This window comes from Amborella trichopoda, chromosome 6, assembly GCF_054954075.1.
Source record: "Amborella trichopoda isolate Santa Cruz 75 chromosome 6, AtrichopodaSantaCruz75HAP2 v2.0, whole genome shotgun sequence".
Lineage (NCBI taxonomy): Eukaryota > Viridiplantae > Streptophyta > Magnoliopsida > Amborellales > Amborellaceae > Amborella > Amborella trichopoda.
In genome coordinates this window covers 49,101,727-49,123,470 of record NC_142341.1, presented here as the reverse complement: position 1 = coordinate 49,123,470, position 21,744 = coordinate 49,101,727, and the positions used below count along the sequence as shown (strand labels likewise).

The 21,744-nt window shown below is 35.9% G+C and overlaps 1 protein-coding gene across 4 annotated transcripts in view; it reads right to left on the bottom strand.

The window, feature by feature from the left end:
- Positions 1 to 21,744, bottom strand: part of LOC18441870 (Galactose oxidase/kelch repeat superfamily protein) — a 35,341-nt gene extending 13,597 nt beyond the window's left edge. For all 4 annotated transcript variants that reach the window (XR_002282224.2, XR_016057080.1, XM_088868974.1 and 1 more), the window contains exons 1-13: positions 21,386 to 21,744; positions 20,737 to 20,823; positions 20,558 to 20,626; positions 20,282 to 20,414; positions 20,133 to 20,179; positions 19,896 to 19,982; positions 18,755 to 18,816; positions 18,421 to 18,463; positions 18,242 to 18,322; positions 12,781 to 12,891; positions 12,152 to 12,257; positions 6,044 to 6,107; positions 1,434 to 1,476 (exon numbers count right to left, since the gene is read on the bottom strand). Coding sequence is in view for 2 of the 4 variants with exons in the window: in XM_088868974.1 (XP_088725100.1) it covers positions 1,434 to 1,476; positions 6,044 to 6,107; positions 12,152 to 12,257; positions 12,781 to 12,891; positions 18,242 to 18,322; positions 18,421 to 18,463; positions 18,755 to 18,816; positions 19,896 to 19,982; positions 20,133 to 20,179; positions 20,282 to 20,414; positions 20,558 to 20,626; positions 20,737 to 20,823; positions 21,386 to 21,517 (1,065 nt within the window). In the remaining 2 variants the exon portion in view is untranslated. The remainder of the gene's footprint in view (positions 1 to 1,433; positions 1,477 to 6,043; positions 6,108 to 12,151; positions 12,258 to 12,780; positions 12,892 to 18,241; positions 18,323 to 18,420; positions 18,464 to 18,754; positions 18,817 to 19,895; positions 19,983 to 20,132; positions 20,180 to 20,281; positions 20,415 to 20,557; positions 20,627 to 20,736; positions 20,824 to 21,385) is intronic.

Genomic DNA, 21,744 nt, shown 5'->3' with positions numbered 1-21,744 from the left:
ATCTGGGTTATAGCCATATTTCCAACAAGGATCACCACTCCTATTAGATCCCAAAGAAGACATCTAAAAAATAATACAAATTATTAAAGCAATAAAAAAAATCACCTACTTTGAGTTTGATTGCTCAATCTTCAAACTTCCACCTCAAAGATGTTTCTAAATACTCAAAATCTTCTAAAATAGCCCCTAATAACTTTGCAAAACATCAAAAAGTAAATATAATACCAATGGGTGATGTTTTGATCAATTTTGGTTAACTTTGAGTAACCCTTTGATATTAAAAAATTCACCACAGTCTAGTTTTTTAGGGGTTTTCACTCTCTAAATTTGGCTCAAACAAGGTTTAGGTTTCAAATGAACCTAAAACACTAATTTTTGGGCCTTAAAAACAAAAAAAAATGACATAAAATACCCTCATGAATTTTTTTCAGCCCCTGGGTGGGGCATAGGCCTTGGGCTGGGCGCTAGGAGGCGGCCGCCTATGAGGGTTCTGTATCGCTTAGGCGACCGCCCAGATCGGCCGCCTAAGTGCTGGGTGGTCCGCTTTTTTAATCACTGGACGCGACCACTGTTTACAAAATGTGCCAGATCAACCTGGATAGGTTACTTGGAGCCGGGGAGAGAAAGATTAGTGGGAGAGAGAAGGTGGCATATGAGGGATAGAGAAAACAAAGGGCAGCAACCCTCCTGCTACCCGTGCAAGTGGGTGGAAGTTAGAGAGAGAGAGAGAGAGGCGATGAAAAGAGGGAGAGTGAGCAGGAAATCTTCTTTGTGGGTTTCAAGAGTTGGGAACTTTCGATCCTGACCAGTAGAGAGAGACGATGAATTCCAGCAAGAAATAAAGAAATGCGGGAAATACCAATCTGACTATTTATTTAGTTGCAAGCATATATGGGTAATGCAGGGCCTTGATCGGGCTGCATAGAGAGAGAAACAGAGAGAGAACAAGAGATGGGGAAGAGGGAGAATGGGAGAATGAGGATGGGGAAGAGGGTACGCAGGTTTTTGGCATGTGCAGGGGTTTTGGCCATGGCCATGGCCTCCTCTAGAAAGAGAGAAGGGCTTCATGGAGGTGAGAGGTTATCGGAAGGAGAGAGAGGTGTTTGGAGAAACACGGCAAGAGAGAGAGAGAGAGTGAGAAACACAGGAAGAGAGAGAAAGAGAGAAGTTTGGGGTATATAAGTGAAGAGAGAGAAAGGATTGGGATTAGAAAGAGCATGTCTTTCTCACATTTATTTAGGTTAAAAAATAGATTTAAAGTGGCCAGGGGTTAGAAGATATCTTTTGAAACCTTTGGTTTGTCAAGAAATGAAACCTAAAAAGGGATAGGGAGATATTTTTCCTTGATTATAAAAGCTTATTATCTTAAGAAAGACTTTAAAATCAAAGAGAAGTACGATCCTAACTTGCTCAAGATGAAGGTAGGCACTCACCTTGTCTTTAGTTGATTTTTCCTTCCGCAACTCCAACGGGTACCTAATGGGCACATCAACATTGTAAGAAAGGTGCTCAAGAGGGTAATTCTGAGAAAATAATTAGACAGCAAAAAATTTTCACTAAAATTATAAAATAACCACAAATTGGCATATATACCCTCCATGGTTGCAAGCACTGTTTGACAAAAGTGATAAGCAGAGGCCAGCCTGCTATGGTGCTCAAGGAAGGCAGCTGGACTTCCAGGAGGTGAAAATTAAGGAAAAGAAAATGTTCACATCATATTTTAGTTTTCAAAAAAAAAAAAAGGTATATATATATATATATATATATATATATATATATATATATATATATATATATATATATATATATATATACGTATAGTAATAAAATAATATATCCATAATGGTGGTAGAAAACTCTGCCTAGTCCACTTGGACTGGCTGAGTCACTTAGACTTGGCACCCTGCCAAGCAAGGAAAACCCCTAATTAGTGGTGTTATTGAATTGCTAGGGTATCTGGGCTAGTTACTGTAGCAAATTGCCTCGAGTATTTAGCAACTCAGAAGGTTCTTTACAGACGAAGTCTGTCAAAACTTGCCAAGTTCGATAAACTTTCAGAAATAAAAAGGGCGGCAGAAACCAGTCCCCACTTTTCCCTCATTTTTCCTCATTCAAGCATCTGATTGGGCACAAATTTCAGGGGTATGCTCAATTTTTAATGAACTATCAGTTGAATAAATAAATTTTGAAAAAAAAAAAAAATTTAGATTTTACAGATTTTGATGAATTAAAAATTTGGACCTAGGCTTTAAGCAAATTCAAAAAGCTGCGATTTCAACGGTTGGTCGATATTGGATTAAAATTATTCCCTAAGCCTATTTTTGGGTTATCCATCCAATTACAGGTTGATTTCTCACCAAAAAAAAAAAAGATATTTTTATTTTGTAGTTATAATTCACCCAAAAATTTCAATAGCTCATATAAAGTAATCTGAACTCCAACCCCAAATCTAGTTTGTGAGGATTTTTATTTGAGGTGCGTGAGAACACTTTGACAAATATTGGAGGCATGAATCACACTGAGCAAAGATTGGATGATTAGCGGTGAACTTTTGGATCACTTTATATTTTTCAATTTAAATTCATGAAATTAAATACAAGTTCTATTCTTTTTTATATTCAGATTCAATACTCTAGCAATTGGAGTTAGGGTTAAGTGGTTCGTAGTTGACTTTAACAACCTTACATCACAAGTTTGATTCCAATTCAACATGTATTTATATCCAGATTCAATACTTTAGAAATTGGATTTGGGCTTATGTGGTTCATAGTTGACTTTAACAATCCTACATCACAAGTTTTATTCCTACTAAACTGCCTAAAAAAAAGAGGTACTTCTATTTTTTCTGAATTTCTATGATTTCTTCTGACATTCTGGGAGTTTCTCTAGCCTAATCGGCCGACCTGGGACAAACTCAGCAAGTCAACTCAAGGCTCGCATAGCTGACTCACTCTAGGCAGGCCCCGTGTTCCGAACCAATTACAAGTCTTCCAATCTTGATCCAAAACATCTCACTTTCATTGCAGATATTTTTATTTTCAACATATTTCAGGTTTTGGGGTTAAATCCAAGTTCTTAAAGCAAAGTTAGGAGTTTGGAAGGACCTAAGGGTTAAGAAACCGTCCCCCAATTCCCCTCTCTTATCCCCCTTAAAAGACCTGAAAATGACAAAAACTTTTCTCCCACATGAGGCCATTATCCACCCTTGAATATCATAGCCTCCAGGAGAAAGCCGTCAGCCTAGTTGGGGACTCTAATGTTCGAAGCCCCACGTGGAACCACCAGGGCCTTAGGGAGGGTGGAAGCCCATTGCTTGCACCTAGGCAACAATGGTTGCAAGGACAATCATCATAAGGCACAATCGATATCACAGAGTAACATGCATCACACCAAGACTCGTGCTCCTAGAGGTAATCCAGGTATCAATTGGTACACATATTCAATGATGGTAAGCGTTATTGGGAGCAGTTTAATGATGTAGATCACATGTTTTAAGTATTTGTTAGCATGACTAGATTATGTGTGTTCACTAGCATGAATGGATTATGTGTGTTCTTTTTGCTTTTCTTTTTTTTGAATAGTGCATTAATATAAATTATAGGATTACGGCAAATCAGATCAAACATCCTAGGCTCCATTCCCACCATTAACACTTCAAATATATATCATCATCACCATCATCATTGTCAACAAGGCCTTATCCCAACTATTTGGGATCGGCTACATGGATCCTGTTTTACCATTTTGCACTATCAAGGGGCCATACCCTCAATCTACCATATCTCTTCTCACTACTTTTATCCATGTGCCCTTTTAGAGCCTTCCACTTGAACCAAATCGCTCCTTTTAATTGGTGTTGTATTAGGTGTACGATGCACATGGCTAGCCCACGTAAGTCTACTTTCCCTCATCTTATTGCCATTGGAGTCACACTTAAGATCCCTTGCCTATATTCATTCCGGCCAGCATATATATATATGTATATCGCAAAACGTTTATATAGGGCTAAGGCTCTAAACAATCAAATTGGAGCCCACCTCAAAAATTTCCCTAGAAGAGGTTGTTTTGATGCCCAAATATCCTTAAATTGATCATCTTGACATCAAGAAGTATGGACATGAGAAAAAAATGGATTTCAAGATTTGGAAATAGTGCATCTTTGAACGCATTTTTGGACTGTCAACTTTCAAGATATTCATAGATCTGCTTGATCTACACGATTTTTGAAGCTTTAAATTCTATAATTCAAGATGAAAATATATTTTAAGGCTATCACAAAGATTTCCAACACCACATTTCTTAACACTATTTGAAGGTGCACTTTACTTTGATGGTTTAGAGCTTCGGCTCTATACAAACCGTACCCATATATATATATATATATATATATATATATATATAAGATCACTTCAGCCCATGGGCTGATGGAATAGTATAAGCCCAATGGCCAAGGTTGAATTTGGGCCGACTAATGGTGATGACTGCATTTTGTATTTGAATTTCTATATTTTTTCTACAAATCCAAATCACATGAATTTGAAGCATCCACTCTTCTCATTAAGACACCTAATAAAAATAATAAAAAATAATTCGTAAAAATTAAATTGATCAAATTACCCCTAAAACTTTCAGGTGTATTTTGGTTAATTTATTTTGCAAATTATGTTTTTCAATATTTTTATTAGATTTGCCTATTTTTTCAAGAGTAGATGCTCTAAATTTTCAAGTGATTTGGGTTTATAGAAAAAAATGAAATTCAAATACAAAATACAATTTTGCAACCATTGGATTGGCCCAGATTTGGGCATTTACTATAGTTGTCAGTATGTGGGCTGTCCTCAAACTACTCCCTATATATATATATATATATATATATATATATATATATATATATATATATATATATATATAGAGAGAGAGAGAGAGAGAGAGAGGAAAACACTACAAAACGCCTATAGGTGAAATTCTACAGTACTTCACCAACGGCTTTATCACCGTTTAAAGTTTATCACACGACCACAGATGTTTGATAGTGTTTGAATTTTAATATATTTTTTACAAATCGTAGTGATTTGAAATTTTGTAAGTGTGTGCACCTTAGTGAGATGCACATGAATAAAATATAAAACAAATAATTTGAATGATAAAATTACACAAAATACCCCTATAAAGTTTCAGGGGTAATTTTGTCATTTTATTTTATGACTATTATTTTCCTACTATTTTATTTTGGTGCGACTTGGTCATATGTACACACGCCCCAAATTTTAGATAAATCTGATTAGTGCAATAATTATAAAAATTCAAATACTACCGGACAACTGTGATCGTGTGATGAACTTTGGAGGTGATGAGATATAGGCGAAGTACTGTAGAACTTCACCTATAGGCATTTTGTAGATGCTTCCATATATATATATATATATATATAAATCAAGATTTCATCCAAAAAATGGGCAACCCACATCCTAGATATCCTTGTGCAATATGATATGTAATCTTGCAAGCATTTATGTGGATTTTATCCATTGACTCTTGCTTCAAACTGATCCAGAGCTGATAGAAATATTAAACTCTTATAGCGGATAAGCTAAGAATTCGGTTATAGTAATTGCCTCCGATCATGCATATTAGTGAAACAAAAAAAGAATAGAACCCTTTTTTTAATATAAAGAATAAAATGTTTATTTACTTTACTGGAAAAAATACCACAAATATCTACTTTATACGCTACATAAAAATATTACAGCATTACAAGTTAATCTATTAAAAACTGCAGACAAGAGGAAGGAATATGGGTCATGAAGGTGAAGAGACAAGTCAAATGTTCTTACGCCACCATAAAAAATCAAAGAATATTGCTTTAGTAGACTAAAACAGCATATCAATAAAACAAGCACTTAGTGAGAAAGGTCAAAAGGGTAACACCAATGAGAAATCCAAAACAATGATGCCATGTTAGGAAATAATAACAAGAGCGCATTTAAAAATAGTATCAGTTTCAAAGTCATACTAAGTAAAACTCAAGGAAGCTGAAACACACCATCGATGGTTATCTAGTTGAAAACCATAGATCTCATTCAAGAACAAACTCCAAAGATTGTCACCTGCATCAATAAACAGTGGAAGTTACATGAAGGAAGACCATTATTTCAAAGCACATATAAAGAATGCCACTCATAGTAATCACAAATAAAAGCATAAGAAAGTGGAAACTTGCGAAGGAACATAAAAAACAGATAATCACAAATAAGAACCCACATCTTAGTAGAAAACATGTTTATCGCACATAGGAGAGACACATGGCAAGTCACACCAATTGATTTATAAAATAAGGAAGTCATACATGGAAACTTTTCATTAAAATATATAAGGAATTCCAACGAGAACATTCATTATTAGGGTAATTGCTATCTGGAGGGTATACCGGATGCAGGGTGAAGGGTTTGGCCAACTCAATCCTAATGAAATAGACTTCTGTCAATCTACATGCATTTCCGATTTCCACATAGTTAAGGTAGGTGTACCATCAAATCAGGAGTGATATATTTACGGTAGAGTAATACGTAAAAGGGGATCTCTGCTACAAATATTTAATACAAGGAAAATTTGGCTTCATTTTTACTTAACGATATAATATTGAATCTCCACAAAAGGGTTCAAAGCAAAGTTGTTGGAGGCGGAAGCGGAAGCGGAGGATCATTGCTTACTAGGAGTTTGGTAGTATTGTTCAATGAATATATCACAATAGAGAAATTTTAAAAAATAAAAGATTAATCACAATTTGTTTAGATATTAGATATAAAATTAATATATTAATAGTATATTTACTATAATGACAAATAAATTTACTAAAATAAGATCTAAGAGTAATAACTTCAATTTATTTGCTTGAGTCATCTCACATATATAAGTCCTTCACAATAATCTATCAAAGATAGTTATATGATCTTACATTGCAAATGGTAATAAAGGATAGCATTTCAATCACAACATATGCACATCCTTCCATTTTCTTCACATGCCCCCCTTCATTAAAGAAATCTAGAGCACAAGGTAGAGAGAGCAAAAGAAATAGGAGGGAAGACAAGTCAAAATTTTATAACAATTGTGACAAAAGTCATACCTACCATTCCTTGCATTATATGCGATTTTGGGACGCTCTTTTATTGATGAAATATAAGAATCTCTTTCCTATTGAAAAATTTATAGAACACAGATATAAATAATTATTGTTTTATATCATATTCATAACATTCATTGCTTTTTTTTTTATGGATATGCATTTCTTGCTTTCTTTTTTTTATGACATGCATTTATTGATTTTTTTTTTTTTCTTTTTCCCTTTAAAAGTTGTAAAGCTTAGGGAAAATGTCATTTAAGGGGCTCAAACCCCTTACAAAATCATTAAAGGGGTAAATTATTCTAACAAACATTTAAAGGGTTGCTTTTTTTATTTTCATTTCACTCAGGTACTTCCTAAAAAAAAAAAACCCTTGAAGAGGGTTGAGAAGGCCAAACAATCAGGGGTATTTCAATAATTTGACCCCCCAAGGGGTCTAAACCCCAACCGCATGATGGAAACACCCCCACTTGTTCAGGATTATAGATAAGGAACACATTGTTTAGAGTTCTTAGTGAGGAACAATTAGGAGTATTTATGTCATGTAATACATACAAGCCATTTCAGTGCCAATTGATAAAAATACCCTTAGTTGTTCCCAACTATTAAAACTGAACAATGTGTTCTTTATTGGTAACCCTAAACAACCAGCCGTTTTTCATTATTCAGTTAAAGCCTCTTGGGGTGCAAATTACTGAAATACCTCTAGTTGTTTAGGCTTCCGAATCCTGAATAAGGGCAACTTGGAATTTTTATTTTATTTTTATTTTTATTTTTTGGATGAGGTACCTAAGTGAAATGAAAATAAAAAAGCAACCCTTAACATGTTAGTGAGATCATTTGTCCCCTTTAAAGATATGTAAGGGGTTTCAACCCCTTAAAATGATGTTTTCCCTAAAGAATATAGGTGTAACCTGTTGACCTACCCTTATTAGATTGGGATTGCACTTCCTTCAACATGGGATCATGGCTGGACTGCGATTGCCATCGATGTAAGGAGATCCCGTTAGCTAAGGTTCAAAATCTCAAGCATCAGATGGCCTCAAAGCCCAATGACTTAGGGTTTGCTGGGTTCTCCAAACATTAAACCATATGTCAAAGAATAAAAAGCGAGCTAAAGAAGCTGGAACAATACTATGACATCATGTTGCATTGTTTGTGATCATTTTGTTTCATTATGAAGGATAAACAGCTGTCGATATATATATATATTTTGTTGTTAATTTCTTTCCTTTGGATTTTAAGGGTAGTCGCCATCTCTGTGAACCCAGGCTGCAGCAAAAGAGGGAGACGTAGGGTTGTTTAATCAGTACATTTAGGACGCATTCGTATAGGATCGAGATACCTCAAATATGTGAGCAGGGAGCTTCTGATCAACTGGAAGAAGCAACCACGTTTTTTATGGGATAAGAGATACGAGGCATTTGAGATCTTGAACCCAAGCACATAGTTCCAATCATATTCATTGATGCACTCTTTGGCACCTCTGCAGTATTGCTTCCATCTTTGAGGTTTGGGATTGCTTCCATGCCTTGAAACTAGCCACTTCATAAGGCAAATAATGAGAGATAGGATCCTTTTTGAGGAGCCATTTCCATCATAAAGGCTCTTAACAGGTTTGAGCTTGTTTAGCAAGATGGTACTCAACTTTTTCTCTCATATGGATTTTGCCATTTTGAATTGTTTGGGATCATACGGATTTTTATCGCTTTAGTAATGGAGCATATCATCACACCTCAAGGAAGATATCACATCAAATATAACATTGACGTCATTGTAGGGACCTTGTGGAAAAGGTATAGCAAGAGGAAGGCTACATAACAAAATCATATCCGCTTCCAATGTACAAATGCTTTTTAAAGATGAGCGTGTTGGTATAAGTGGCGCTTTACTCTTTTGAAAGTGTTACAGGAAATGTCAATATGATTTAAGCTTTGACCATGCTCATAGGGTTGAGCATCTTGTTTAAATCCATCACAGGCTCCCTCCTAGCTGAAGGTAATTCCTTAAATGCCATTAGTTGAGCTCGAGGGGATGGCGCACCTTCTGCAGACACTATGAGAACATTACTGATCTTTTCCGAGCGAAGCCCGTCCAATATGTGCACCATTGACCAAAGACACAATGGGTTCAGTGGCATATGCTGGAAATAGGAGGGGCCTTTTTATTGGATTAGAACCCCCCACCAGTCTGATGCTTTTGCTTTTTCTGTTCTCCCCAGACTCTTAGTTGTAGGGGAGTGGAGAAAACAGAGATCATTAAAAAGAGAAAGCAATAACTATATATCACTAAAAAAGGAAACTAATAATTATTCAAATAATAGTTCTTAGAGGCAGGACCACGAGTAGGAGATCATTGCTGGTTGGGAGTTCCCCACTTTGGGAGTGCCAAGGGAGTGCCCAAATAATAAATGGATAGAAATGGAGAATTTTCTTAAGATAAAAGATTAATCGCATTCATTACTTGAAAAGCTAATGCATTGAAAATATATTTATTATACTTGCAAATAACAAATAAATTTACTCCAACAAAATTTGAGAGCAAACTCATTTATTTACTTGAGTCTCCTCGTATACAAGTCTATCACAACAAATATACTGAAGATGTTTATTAGATCTTAAATTGTAAAAGATTATGATATTATTCCAGTTGAATAATATACAAACAAGCTTGAGGTAGAGAGAGCACACAAATATACGAATATAGAGAGGAAGGCATAGATAGACGGAAGAGAGAGATCATTGTATGTCTTGTACACATTTACTAAAAAGATGATGAATTAAAATCTCAAAACCATTTATAACAAAAGTTGGAACCCATCATTCCCTACATTAATCGTCATAAAGGGAGCATTTAATTTAAATATTTCTATTCTTTATAGATGTATATTCAAGAATCTCTTTCCCTTGAAATAATTTACAGAACATAATTTAAATAACTAGTGCTTTCTTTTTTTTATTGTATTTATGTTTGCTATCATATTTTTATGGATATACATTTCTTGTTTTCTTTTCAAGTATAAAGAATAACGTATCTTAACTTGTTGACCAACCTTTACTGGATAGGGGTCGCGCTCCCTCCAACAAGGGATTGTCGCAAGACCATGATCCCCCTCCAAGAGAACAGGATTACATTTGCAAAGCGAGACCGCTACCCATGCTAAGATATTCTGATAACTAGCATTCAAATTCACATTCCGTAAATTTTTCAAAAAGCAAAAGATTCTTAAGCCTGCATCAATTAGAAAGAAAATTTTGAATTCAATGCACCCTAAATTGAATTTAATGTAGGGGATAGTGAGTACAACTTTTGCCAATTGTCAGGATTTTGGCCTGTCATCTTTTTTAAAAATGTAGAACAATAAAGAGAAGGAACCCCCTCCCTGTCTCTTGCCCTCGCTGCTTCATGTTTTCTCTTTTAGATTGAAATGAAGGAGGATATTTGAAGATAAGGGCAAAATATGATCCTTTATTATCATTTACATTACAATGTAAGGTCTATAAATATTAGGAGTATTTTATTGTGAAGGACTTATGCATGAGAAGACCGAGATAAAAAAATATGAGTTATTACTCTCAAGTTTTATTTCAGTAAATTTATTAAATACATACCTAATTATTTAATTTACATTTAAATATTGTGATTAATCTTTTACTTTTTAAAATTTCTCCGATTTTTATATTTATTGTATGGGCACTCCTAAACTAGATAACTCCTAGCAAGCAACAATACCCCACTCTTGCTCCCACACTCGGTGCTGCCTCCAACAACTGTATGCTATGGCCATTGTGTGCAAAGGAATCAGCAAGAGCAATGGTCACTTAATGAGAGAATGGCTGCAATTTAGAGTTGACCCTAGGTTTAAGGTGGACCGAAATGGTACATGAATAACTGACGGCACATGAAATGAAACTTCAATGGGAGCTTAAAAGGATGTGATGACGGTTTCTACCAGAACCTGCAATGTTTTCTTGGGGCCGTCTACTATGGTAACCCCTATGCCGACACATTGTCAAGTATGTTACAAGCTTTTAGGCCTCGTTGGGCCCACAATAGCATATCGGTTTCTTCCTTGAGCATGACCAAATTTGCTCAAGGACCTTCTCTGGCTAGCAAATAATGTTTAAGAGATCAAGGACTAGCACAGCTTTAATATAGCATATGTATTCTATGCTATGCTGGTCTTTTTTTTTTATTGATACTAGAAAAGGTCTCTTTTTGCTAATTGAAACTAGGTCATAGATTCTTTTTTTTTTTGGGATAATTTTTACTTGATACCAAGAACCAAAGCTTGTAATTGAAGTTCCCTCCATAAAACTGTCTCTCACCTTTGAATGGAAGTACTTTAATAATAATAATCATAATAATGATAATAATAAAAACATGTTATGACACTTACTTCGCAGACCCAGGACAACACCTATTAGGAAGTGTAAGTTGCGAAAGGCTAGAAAAAGGCAAGAGCTAGGCCCAAAAGGACATGATTGGAAGTGGTGATAAAAAATGGGGACTCATGGCATCACTGAGGGTATAGCCCTTATTAGAGCAGAATGGTGGACCAGGATTATATCGCTGACCCCAAATAGTTTGGAAAAGGCTCTGATGATGATAATGATGATGATGTTATGACACTTACTTACACATGTAGAAAAGTTTTGACAAAGTTTTACTTGGTTGCCTACTTAACACAACCCACTTCTTTTACCCAGTCTTGGGACGCGTGAAAGAAAAGTTTAACGTCTTCACCCTTCTTAGACCATATTAACATCATCTAATATGCCAATTTTAATTCACAATCCATCATTGCAGAAATTTCAATTATATAGAAGACAAGTCCACGTTACAAAGATAAATTGTCACTCATAAACAATGTCTCAGGCAGTGAAAACTCAATAGCCAAATAAGCTCCACATATGCAATGGTAAATTACTGTTGCAAGACACAAAACTCAAAGAACTTATGTATGATACAGGTGTATCTTCTATCTATACTTATATTAAAACACCAATAAAATCTTAATTATCTTACCTTCAACTTCCATATCGACCACACCACCAAAAAGCAAAGCTCGTTTCTTATGTACACACATGGAAAACCCAGACCGAGGTCCAGGAGGCATCCCAATCTTTTTTACCTGCTTCAATTGGAAAAAACATCACAAACTGAAAATAGATGTAGGAGTCATATAATTATTAATATACTAACATAAATTGATGATAAGTGATGCTTCACAAATTAATCTTCAGTAAATTTTACAAAAAATCCTTTAGCATAAAGAATCAGTACAGCGGGATTACAAAGAATAAACAAGATGGAATGACAGCTTTATTTATTATATTTCTTTGTATGTTCGACATTTGGAACATCTAATGCATTCACTCTTTGGCTCCTACTGAATTTTACTAATCAATGGAAATGAGTGACTAAATCTAGTTTAAGTGAGCAAATTAGTGTCATTTCATTTTGAAACTGAATTCCTTATTATCCAAGAGAAACTGCATTACAAAATCTTTTTTGACAGCCATAGGACAGCCCCATGGAATTTCTCTCAAAGAAACTACCGAGCAAGAGTCTAGAAATACTCATGTACATGAAACTAGTATAAGCACACAAAAGGTCATTACACAGAGAAAATGCAGATAGATAATAGTACAAACCTTGCTCCATTCCCAGGTCTTTGGATCAAGGGACCACAAATCGGAATGAACAATTCCTTTCTCGGAACTATTCTTGTCACATTCTTTAGAATAACCACCATATAAAAATATCTACAAAATTGAAATATAACAGTATCAGCAAATGTACTCATTAATGAATCTATAAAAGAGGTCATTTTACAAATTCATGGACCACAAGAACCTAAAAATATAGATAATGACAAGCCATTCACCCACTAGGCAAATAGGAAAGAAGTAACGAAGGCGATATGACATGGACATAGTAATTCGGCATCAATTGCAATAAACCAAAGAAGTATTTCCACAATATCAACCATCAATGGCAATCCACAGAATCACAATATGTAGATGGATGAGTGTGAACCCTAGAAGGTTAAAATCTAAATCCATGGCGCAGTATATGTGCTATTTCATCATTCTCCAGAAATATAGCAGCATCAGATTCAATAGTCAACTTGAAACCAGCAAAAAACAAAATGCTATTTCTTCTCAAGTTTTGTGAATATGAAGGTGTGCCGCATATTCATATTCATCATGCATAATCAGCAGCCTTAGTCACTGCTGGGATTTGGGTCGATGGGCTCCCAATGGTTGAAATATAGAGAGAAACAAAGGAGGTCAAAATTTAGAGAAAGACAGAAGATTGCTTGGGTTGTTGATGCTTGTTTGTTCTTTTCTTTGTGTGTTTGTGTGTTCTGTGCGTGTTTGAGTGTATTCGTATGTATTTTGATGCCCCAGATTTGTAAAGCCATGGTTTCTTATCAAACCATTCTTGATTCTATAGTTTTACAGGGAGCAACAAGAACATTTAGAGAGAATGTATGAGTTTGTAGAGAGAGATGAAGACTTGTACGAGAGAGAGAGAGAGTGAGAGAGTTTTGAAGATTGAGGCGGCTGAAGAAATAGAAGAATTTCAGTGAGTTTCGCTTAGATGAATTTCAATTGAGGGTAAACCATTCGGCAAAAAAAATGTGGCCAAAACACCTTCAACCACAGAGATTTTAATGAACTTTGTGAAAATCTAGCAAATGGCTATCCACATTTTTAAAATATAGAGATTCACCTTCATTTACAGCCCAAACAAGGCCTGCGAAGAGAGCTCCACTCAATGTTCCAAAAACAGAGGTGGGCCCCCAGGAGACTAGGTGGCCCTGGTCTGAGTTAAGGGGTTCAAGCCCTATGGGGAGTTCATAGGAGCAGTTCATGGACCCAAAACCTTTGGAATGACCCCGAAACCCCTTTGAACATCATTTTCCAGGGCTGTTGTGCGTTTTGCTGTCTGGCAGTTGTGCTATTTAAAATTTATTCATCAATTGGATTGAAACTTGAATTTGAAATGCAATAACTTTGTAAGGTTTATTAGCCCCAAATCCATACAAAGTTGCATCTCCTTGCATTGCTCATCATCAACATGAGACATAAGCAACTTTAACACAAAGTAAATACATAAATAAATAGATAAATGAAATCAAATTGTCAACAAAACTTAAAATACATAAACTAATAAAAAATCAAAACTCAAAGCATGATGACCACATATGATGAGCTCAAAATGACAGTTGAGTTTTATCATCATCCTAATAGAATTTGATGATGACGCCAAGCCATCATCATCAGAGTCATCCACTTCCTCAACATATTCATCTTCATCCCTTGTCTCCTATGATTCAGCTTCTTTCTCTTCATTCTGCTCTCTCACTCTCATCAACCTCTTCCCCTGCCTATGAGATTTAGATTGAGTGGTCCGCATAGGGCTCAGTGGTATCCCAAAAACCTCACAAATTTCGCCACAGGTCAAGCTCTCTTCATGGAATACCTCATTATCCCCAGCATCAACCAGCCACTCACTGCTATCATCTACACTATCAAGAACAAGAGCATCCCTATCATTGCAGTCCTTATAGCGCTCCTTCAGTTTTGATTATACTAAACGAGGACAAGGTCGTTCAGTCTTTTCTGCTCAACTTTGTTCCTCTTCTTTGTACGGAGCTCTTAGATAAATGCTGAATGATCAATTAAAATTTTGCAAAACATAATATAGGTAGGAGTAGACTAACTGGCTAATAAACAAAGTAACTACTAAGTAATATGTAATAACTACTGAACTAGTAACCCACAAGAGGCATGGTTAAATAACATTACCATTTTAAACGTGTTGAAGTTGCATTCACATCCAAATGAGCTACAAGTCAAACTCAATATACGCATAGCCATTTGCCACAAATACGGGGCACCTGCCCCATGGATGGTCCATCATGCAGTTATTTTATGTCGTACATAAGGTAATTATTTAATTGGAATCTAATACTCAAGTCACAAAATCAACATGAGTAAATTCTAAACTTACTAGGACAGATTTTGGTCCTCTGCCTTATTAACAACTCTATTCTAAATCCATTAGAATCTAATACTCAAGTCACAAAATCCAAATGAGAAAACTTACTAGGAGAGATTTTGGTACTCTGCCTTATTAACAACTCTATTCTAAATCCATTAAGACCTTGTCTTGGACATCAGGATCAAGGTTGAGTTTGATGTTGCGTTGGTTGATTGCATCCATGAACTCACTCTTGTTGTGCATCTCATGATCGGTGTAGAAAAGAGCAAGGTTGAGGCAGTACCCTGCTAAGTTTAGTGCATTTCTCTTCCATCGTTTTCAAGAAAGCATTGTACTTAGCTTCATTAATGCCGAATATTTCTTGATTTCGTCCTTGGCAATCGCCATTGCTTTGTAAATAAGTCCCAATATGGGTACCTTCTTAATTTCAACCGACCGCAATACATTCCCTAATGGGTGAAAATATATTGAACCCTAGTCCAAAATCATGAGTCCAAAACAATGCTGACCATTGCTTTCCCATCTGCCCTCTTGGCCCACTTGCTTTTGGTACAATCTTCAGAGATAAACATTGTAATGTAGCGACCCCAGATCTCACCAAGTCTCTATCCTACGAGAACTTCGTCAACCCAACATAGTTACAAAGTTACAATGACATAACATAACATCTATGTTTTCAAAAGAATCAAAACAAGTAACAACAGTGCATAATAAAAAACTTTAAAATTTTGAAAACAATATGTGGTCTCAACACTTAGATATGTGGTCTAAACACTTCGATCAAGATTAAAAAGCTCAGTTTTTTTTTTTTCTCCCTTTCTTATTTTTTCGAGAAAAAAAAAAGTGGTTTGGACAACCAATGTCCGATCCACTCTTTTGGGCTAAAAACAGACAAGTGTGAATCTTCAAACCACTCTAATTTGTCATTTTTTCGTGTTCAAGAGCAATTTTGACATTGGATGGCCAAACCGCTCTTTCTGGTTTGAAGAAAAACAAGTGTGGTGGTTCAAACCGTACTCGTTATTTTTAAGTGAATTAGCAGTTCGAACATTGGATGTCCGAACCAATGTTGTCAGATTCGCTTTGGAGTCTTCTTCGGTTTGGTGAAAAAAATGAAGCAATTCGGTGCTTCGGCCGATTCGAAGGAAGACTTCAGATTTTTTTTAAAATTTAATATAAATAAATTAGATATTTATATATAATATAAAAAAATAATGGAAAATTTTAAAAAAATTAAAATAAAATTGAAAAAATATACTTTTATATAGGTATTTCTTTTCTAACCAAAGCAGCCTGAAGCTTCGACCCAAGTAAACCCAAAGCATACCGAAGCAAGCCGAAGCAGCCCGAATCTGACCGAAGTGGCAACACCACGCTACTCTTCGCTTCGGTTTATGCTTAAAATCCGAAGGCTTTGGCCGAAGCGAAGCGAAATTAATAACATTGGTCCGAACCGCTCTAGTTACAAAAAAAAAGTGGTTCAGACATGCAATGTATGTTCTGCTTTCTATCTCAAGGAAAAAAAAAAGAGGGAAACAAACATTGGATGTCCAAACCGGGGTGAAAGGGGGGAAAAATGAAATAGTGAGACTTGGGCGTAAAATATAACTTATGTGAGATGTTTTTGAATTATGATATTATAAGGGTTTTTTTGTAAATTCCCCTAAAAATAAGCAAGATTAGCAAGCTCTTTGACATCCCATACAACCATTTTAATCTCAAATGCACCCACCCTACTAAATTAGTATACCCTCTTGACACTTCTAACTTCGTTCTTTCTATACACACACACACACAAAAAAAAAACTAATCACCACCACATATGTCATATATCTCCCAAAATACCCTAAATATTTGTTAATTACAACTTCCAAGAAGACAATCACAAAGATTACTCCAACATTATGGAGGATTCCGTGTCAGAGTAGGGTTAGATTTATGGATGGCATCAGGGATAGTGGGGTTAGGGGAACTTACATGGTTTGGGGATGAGACATGTGAAATGGCCTTTGGGAACAGTTACCAAGACTAGCTCAAATAGTAACCACTCAAGAGGCAAAGGTACAAGAACACTAAGGAGGAATCGGGATGGTCTGAAATGGTGTCCTACATTTGCATTGAAATCTAAATGACAATGAAGCTCGCTCTCTTTTAAAATGCTTAATGTAAGAATTTATCACAGGTGAAGCGGCAAAAATAATGGTAGAAAGATATGATAACAAGGGAATGTTCTCAGTCAAATCACTTTTCCAAAAGCTACCAGGTGTGAATGAGGCTCCTTTCCCGGCTTGCGTGATATGGAGCATCCCAGCTACATCATGAGTCCTATGTTTCAACTGGTTAGCAGTTGGAGAAAAGGCGTTAAAAGGGAGCCATTTGCAACAAAGGCCTGCAATTTCCTAACAGAAGCAGACATAGTGTAAATCATCTCCTGATCCATTGAATCTTTTGGATCTGTTGTTTGGAACTATACTTTGTTAGCATGTTATTTGGAATATATTGTATCCGAGATATAGAATGGGTCTTTCCAGAGTCTCTGGTGGATCTACTTTCGTAGTGGAGCTTATGCCCTTACAAACACAAGGGCAAAGTACAATGGGTGCTAAGCATGGCAGCAATTTTCTGGGCATATGGATTGAAAGGAACAATAAGCTGTTTGAAGGAAAATTCTCAAGCTCGAGTAATGTAGATGAGAGAGTAACAGATGTGGTTATCAATAGGGTGATCATTATGGATGATTTAAGAGGTACCCTGGTACAAGATTTAGTTAGAAGATGGAAAATGTTGGCTGGTAGTTGCATGCTGCACAATGATAGCAACCACTAAAGAGGCTTCTTAATCAATAAAAGAGTTGCAATTCAAAAAAGCCAAATATAATTTGAAGTGATATTTATTGAATTATGATCAAAAGGGTCAGGACTCACAAGCCAAATAACTACAATTGTTTGAACTTTCAAAATCATTGTAAACTATTTTGATGTACATGTGTAGGGCATTTAATGGAGGGTATAGAAAGGCTAAACTCCTTTGAACCATTCACATGCATATGGAAGATCTTAACCCTCACAAAAATCATGTGCATGGTCATTCTAGAAGGCTGACCTCATCCTGAAAAACAAAAAATTGAAAACCACTTCGTGCACTTGGCCACAAGCTCCCTAGTTTGGGCTTTATTTCTTGCCACTGCAATGCAGAACCCATAAACAAAGTTTAGACCAGGCAGGAGCTAAACCATAATAGAAGCTACAAGTTTCCATTAGATGACCAAAATGCATAATTACCTTGAATTGGTCCAAGTCGAAAACATGCAGATCATTATAATACCTGCAGATATTTAAAACAACATGAAATTAACTTGCATAAGAGGAACACTGTCCAGATGCCTCTAATTGTCAATGCAATACATAGAATATGCGAACAATCAAGACATCCGAGTATGTTGCAGATAGCAATGGAGACAATAGCAAGTAAACCAGTTGGTTTTGATTCTTTTGAAACTTAAACTTTTAAGATATGACTCAGAATTAGACTCCTCAAAAGTTAAGAATGACCAAGCTAAATAGAGCATTAAATAAATTCAATCAATTTATGTTCAACGCATGATGAAATTTGTACCTGACTTCTCGTAGTGTGTCATAGAAACCACCAAAGACAATAAGCTTGTGTTTGTAAATAACCTATTGCATAACAAATTAAATAGTTTTGAAATTAAACAAAGAAGGCAATTCAAAGTAAAAATAACACATAACACATATCATATCAAAGCATCAAATAAATTACTAAATTCCATATATTCCAGATTACAATGAAGAAATGAATTCCAAAACAATCATCGGCAGCAAACATAATACAAAAATAAAAATAAAAAATTGTGATAGTGATTCCATGCAACAGCATAACAACCAGCAGCCTTTCTTAAGCCCTTCCTTAAGGTGTGATTACAATAAGCAATGGAAAAATCAACAAGAAAAACAGAACCCAAGATACCGCCATGATCAGGAAACCCTACAAATCCTTTTTCCATTTCACATTTATAAGGACAAATGAATATGAAACTCCTTGTGTTAGGCATTATCCATGGAAAGATTATGTTTTCTTTATTCGTTAACTTTTATAGAAGAAAGCAAAATTCAAAAGATTACAAATCTATCCTCACAGTAATAAACATTGCAAGAGCCAGTCTATCCCAAATAACCCCCAAGTCAAATAAACCATAACAGAGTATGCATCTCCTGGTAACTGCATGTGCACATACACACACATGAATATGTGCCTACAACATAAAGTATTAGCCACCATTTTGAGAACAGAAAGCAGCAGTTAGTTCTGCATGAATAACAGCATCTGGAATTCCAATCCACACTAAAACAATTTCAAATAGCAGCCCTGGCATAATGGCTAATATCCCATTGCTGCCTGAAACAATATTTGAAATGCACTACAAAGCATTGAAACAAATTTGAAATGCACTGCAAAGTATCTGTAAATCAAATATGAAAAAAAAAATCAAACAATTGCTCGCTCAATATCTATATCTATATAACCATGAAGCAAGACTAGGCTAAAGCAGCTTCCTAGTTAGCAGATTTCATACTCTTAGCACAGATAAATGGGCAAAAATTAGTTCAGAACATGATAAAGATAACCTAGAAAATATAGATAAAGATAAACTAGAAAATATAGCACAAAAAGTGATGAAAGTTGCAAGATATTTTATGTGTTCAACATCTTTCCACAACAAGCAAATCTTGCATACCATCCGATGGCCTGAGCGTGCACTTGGACACCCTTTCAATGATATCTGTTCCCATTGATTGGAGACTAGATCTAACATCCAAAAATCCTGTGATGTAGAAAGAATGAGTCAATAAATAAGCCACATTCATCTTTTCCATTAAAGAAGGAAAGACAGCAAAAATTACAATAAAGAGGCATTGTAAAGATTAAATAGCTAATCGAAGAAACATGAGGAACAGTCCTTAGAAAGGCCTACCTTGTAATGATGGAAACGTTCTTGGTTTGGCGAAGTAAACTCACCACCTGTAGCAAACAAAACAAGTACACAAAACATAACATCTTAGTAAAGAATACTATGATGTACTAAGAAAAAGTATAGCCGCTCAAGTGGTCTAGTTCACAAACCAAATAAATAAAGATGATTCTTCCATGCAACTGCCTGGTGGGCACTTCGTGGTGGGGGGCTGTTTGGACTCGAGACCAATTTCCATTCACGCTTTTCAACATTGTACCGATAGAGATCGCCATATACAAATGTCTATATCATAATATCAATCAATGAAGGCATACCTCCCAATGCATGAAAACCACACAACCCAATCACATGATAATCATAGGAGACGTTATAAACTCAAGAAAAAAGGGGGGGAGAAAGGAAAAAGGACAATGTATAAATTTTACCTTGTTACCATTGTAAAATTCTCCTCCATGCAAAATCAACTCAGTTTCCTTCATTGGGTTTACATTCAACTAAACAAGCAGTGAAACAAATCAAATAGGAAAGAGAGTTTTCTCACTTAATCAAAAGAATAAAAGTAACTACCAGAAATGAAGAACAATGGCGAAATCATTAACAATACCGAGCAATTGGATCGCAGAGAAGGGGCAGGCACATTTTCCTCAACATGAACTTCCTTTTTCTTTGCTTCTTCCTTCTGTATACTGGCCTGAAAATCACCCACAGTTGATTTCCAAAAAAGAAACATATACTTGATTCATTTTCAACAAACAAAGGAAGCTAGAAGTGGTTGTCTATGTTGGTAATTTAAGAAACTAATGCCACTAGCTCTTCTCCACTACCAGTGTATGACAGACTAATAGAGAGAGAGAGAGAGAGAGAGAGAGAGAAATAGAGGCAGACTTATGCTATCCACATCACATGAAAAATAATTTTGTGAACAGACCCACGATTACTCAATCCAGGACACACGACACAGCAAATTCTATAGAGAGAGAGAACAATCCACAAACACATGAAAAAAACCATTACTGAATGGACCGGGATTACTCAAGCTAGGAACCGTCATAGGATGAAATTAATCTCTTCCAAAATCCACTATCACTCGTACCCGGATACACAATGAAGCAAAAGCGTGGTGGCAAGCTACTAATGTCAAAGAAAGAGAGACCAAGTCGCAAATTCTCCTAACAAGCCAACAAATGCGAAGTTTGAAATATGGAGAGAAAAAAAGAGAAAAGTAGGCAAATAGAGAGAGAGAGAAGAAATACCAGAATTGCATCAATGTCATCTTCCTGCGAGATCTTCTTACTTTCTCTGCGCCCTCTCTTCTCTTCTGCTTTCGCTGTTTTCCTCTCTGTCTTCTCTTTTCCCTTTCCAGGCTTCTTCTGCTTCTTCCCCATCTCCTAAATTTCAGCTCAAAATGAAAATAATCATCCAAGTTTCTTTCTTAAACCCTATTTCAATGGTGCAATTCAAAAACGACTCCCGGAGAGAAGAATTGGCGCGTTTTTCTTAACCTGGTTTTTTTAGAGAGAGAGAGAGGCTTGTCTGGGTAGGGATCTAGGGAGAAAGATAGTCGGCGAGTTCCTGCGCTAGTGAGAGAAAGCGGCGCCTGCGTTAGTGAGAC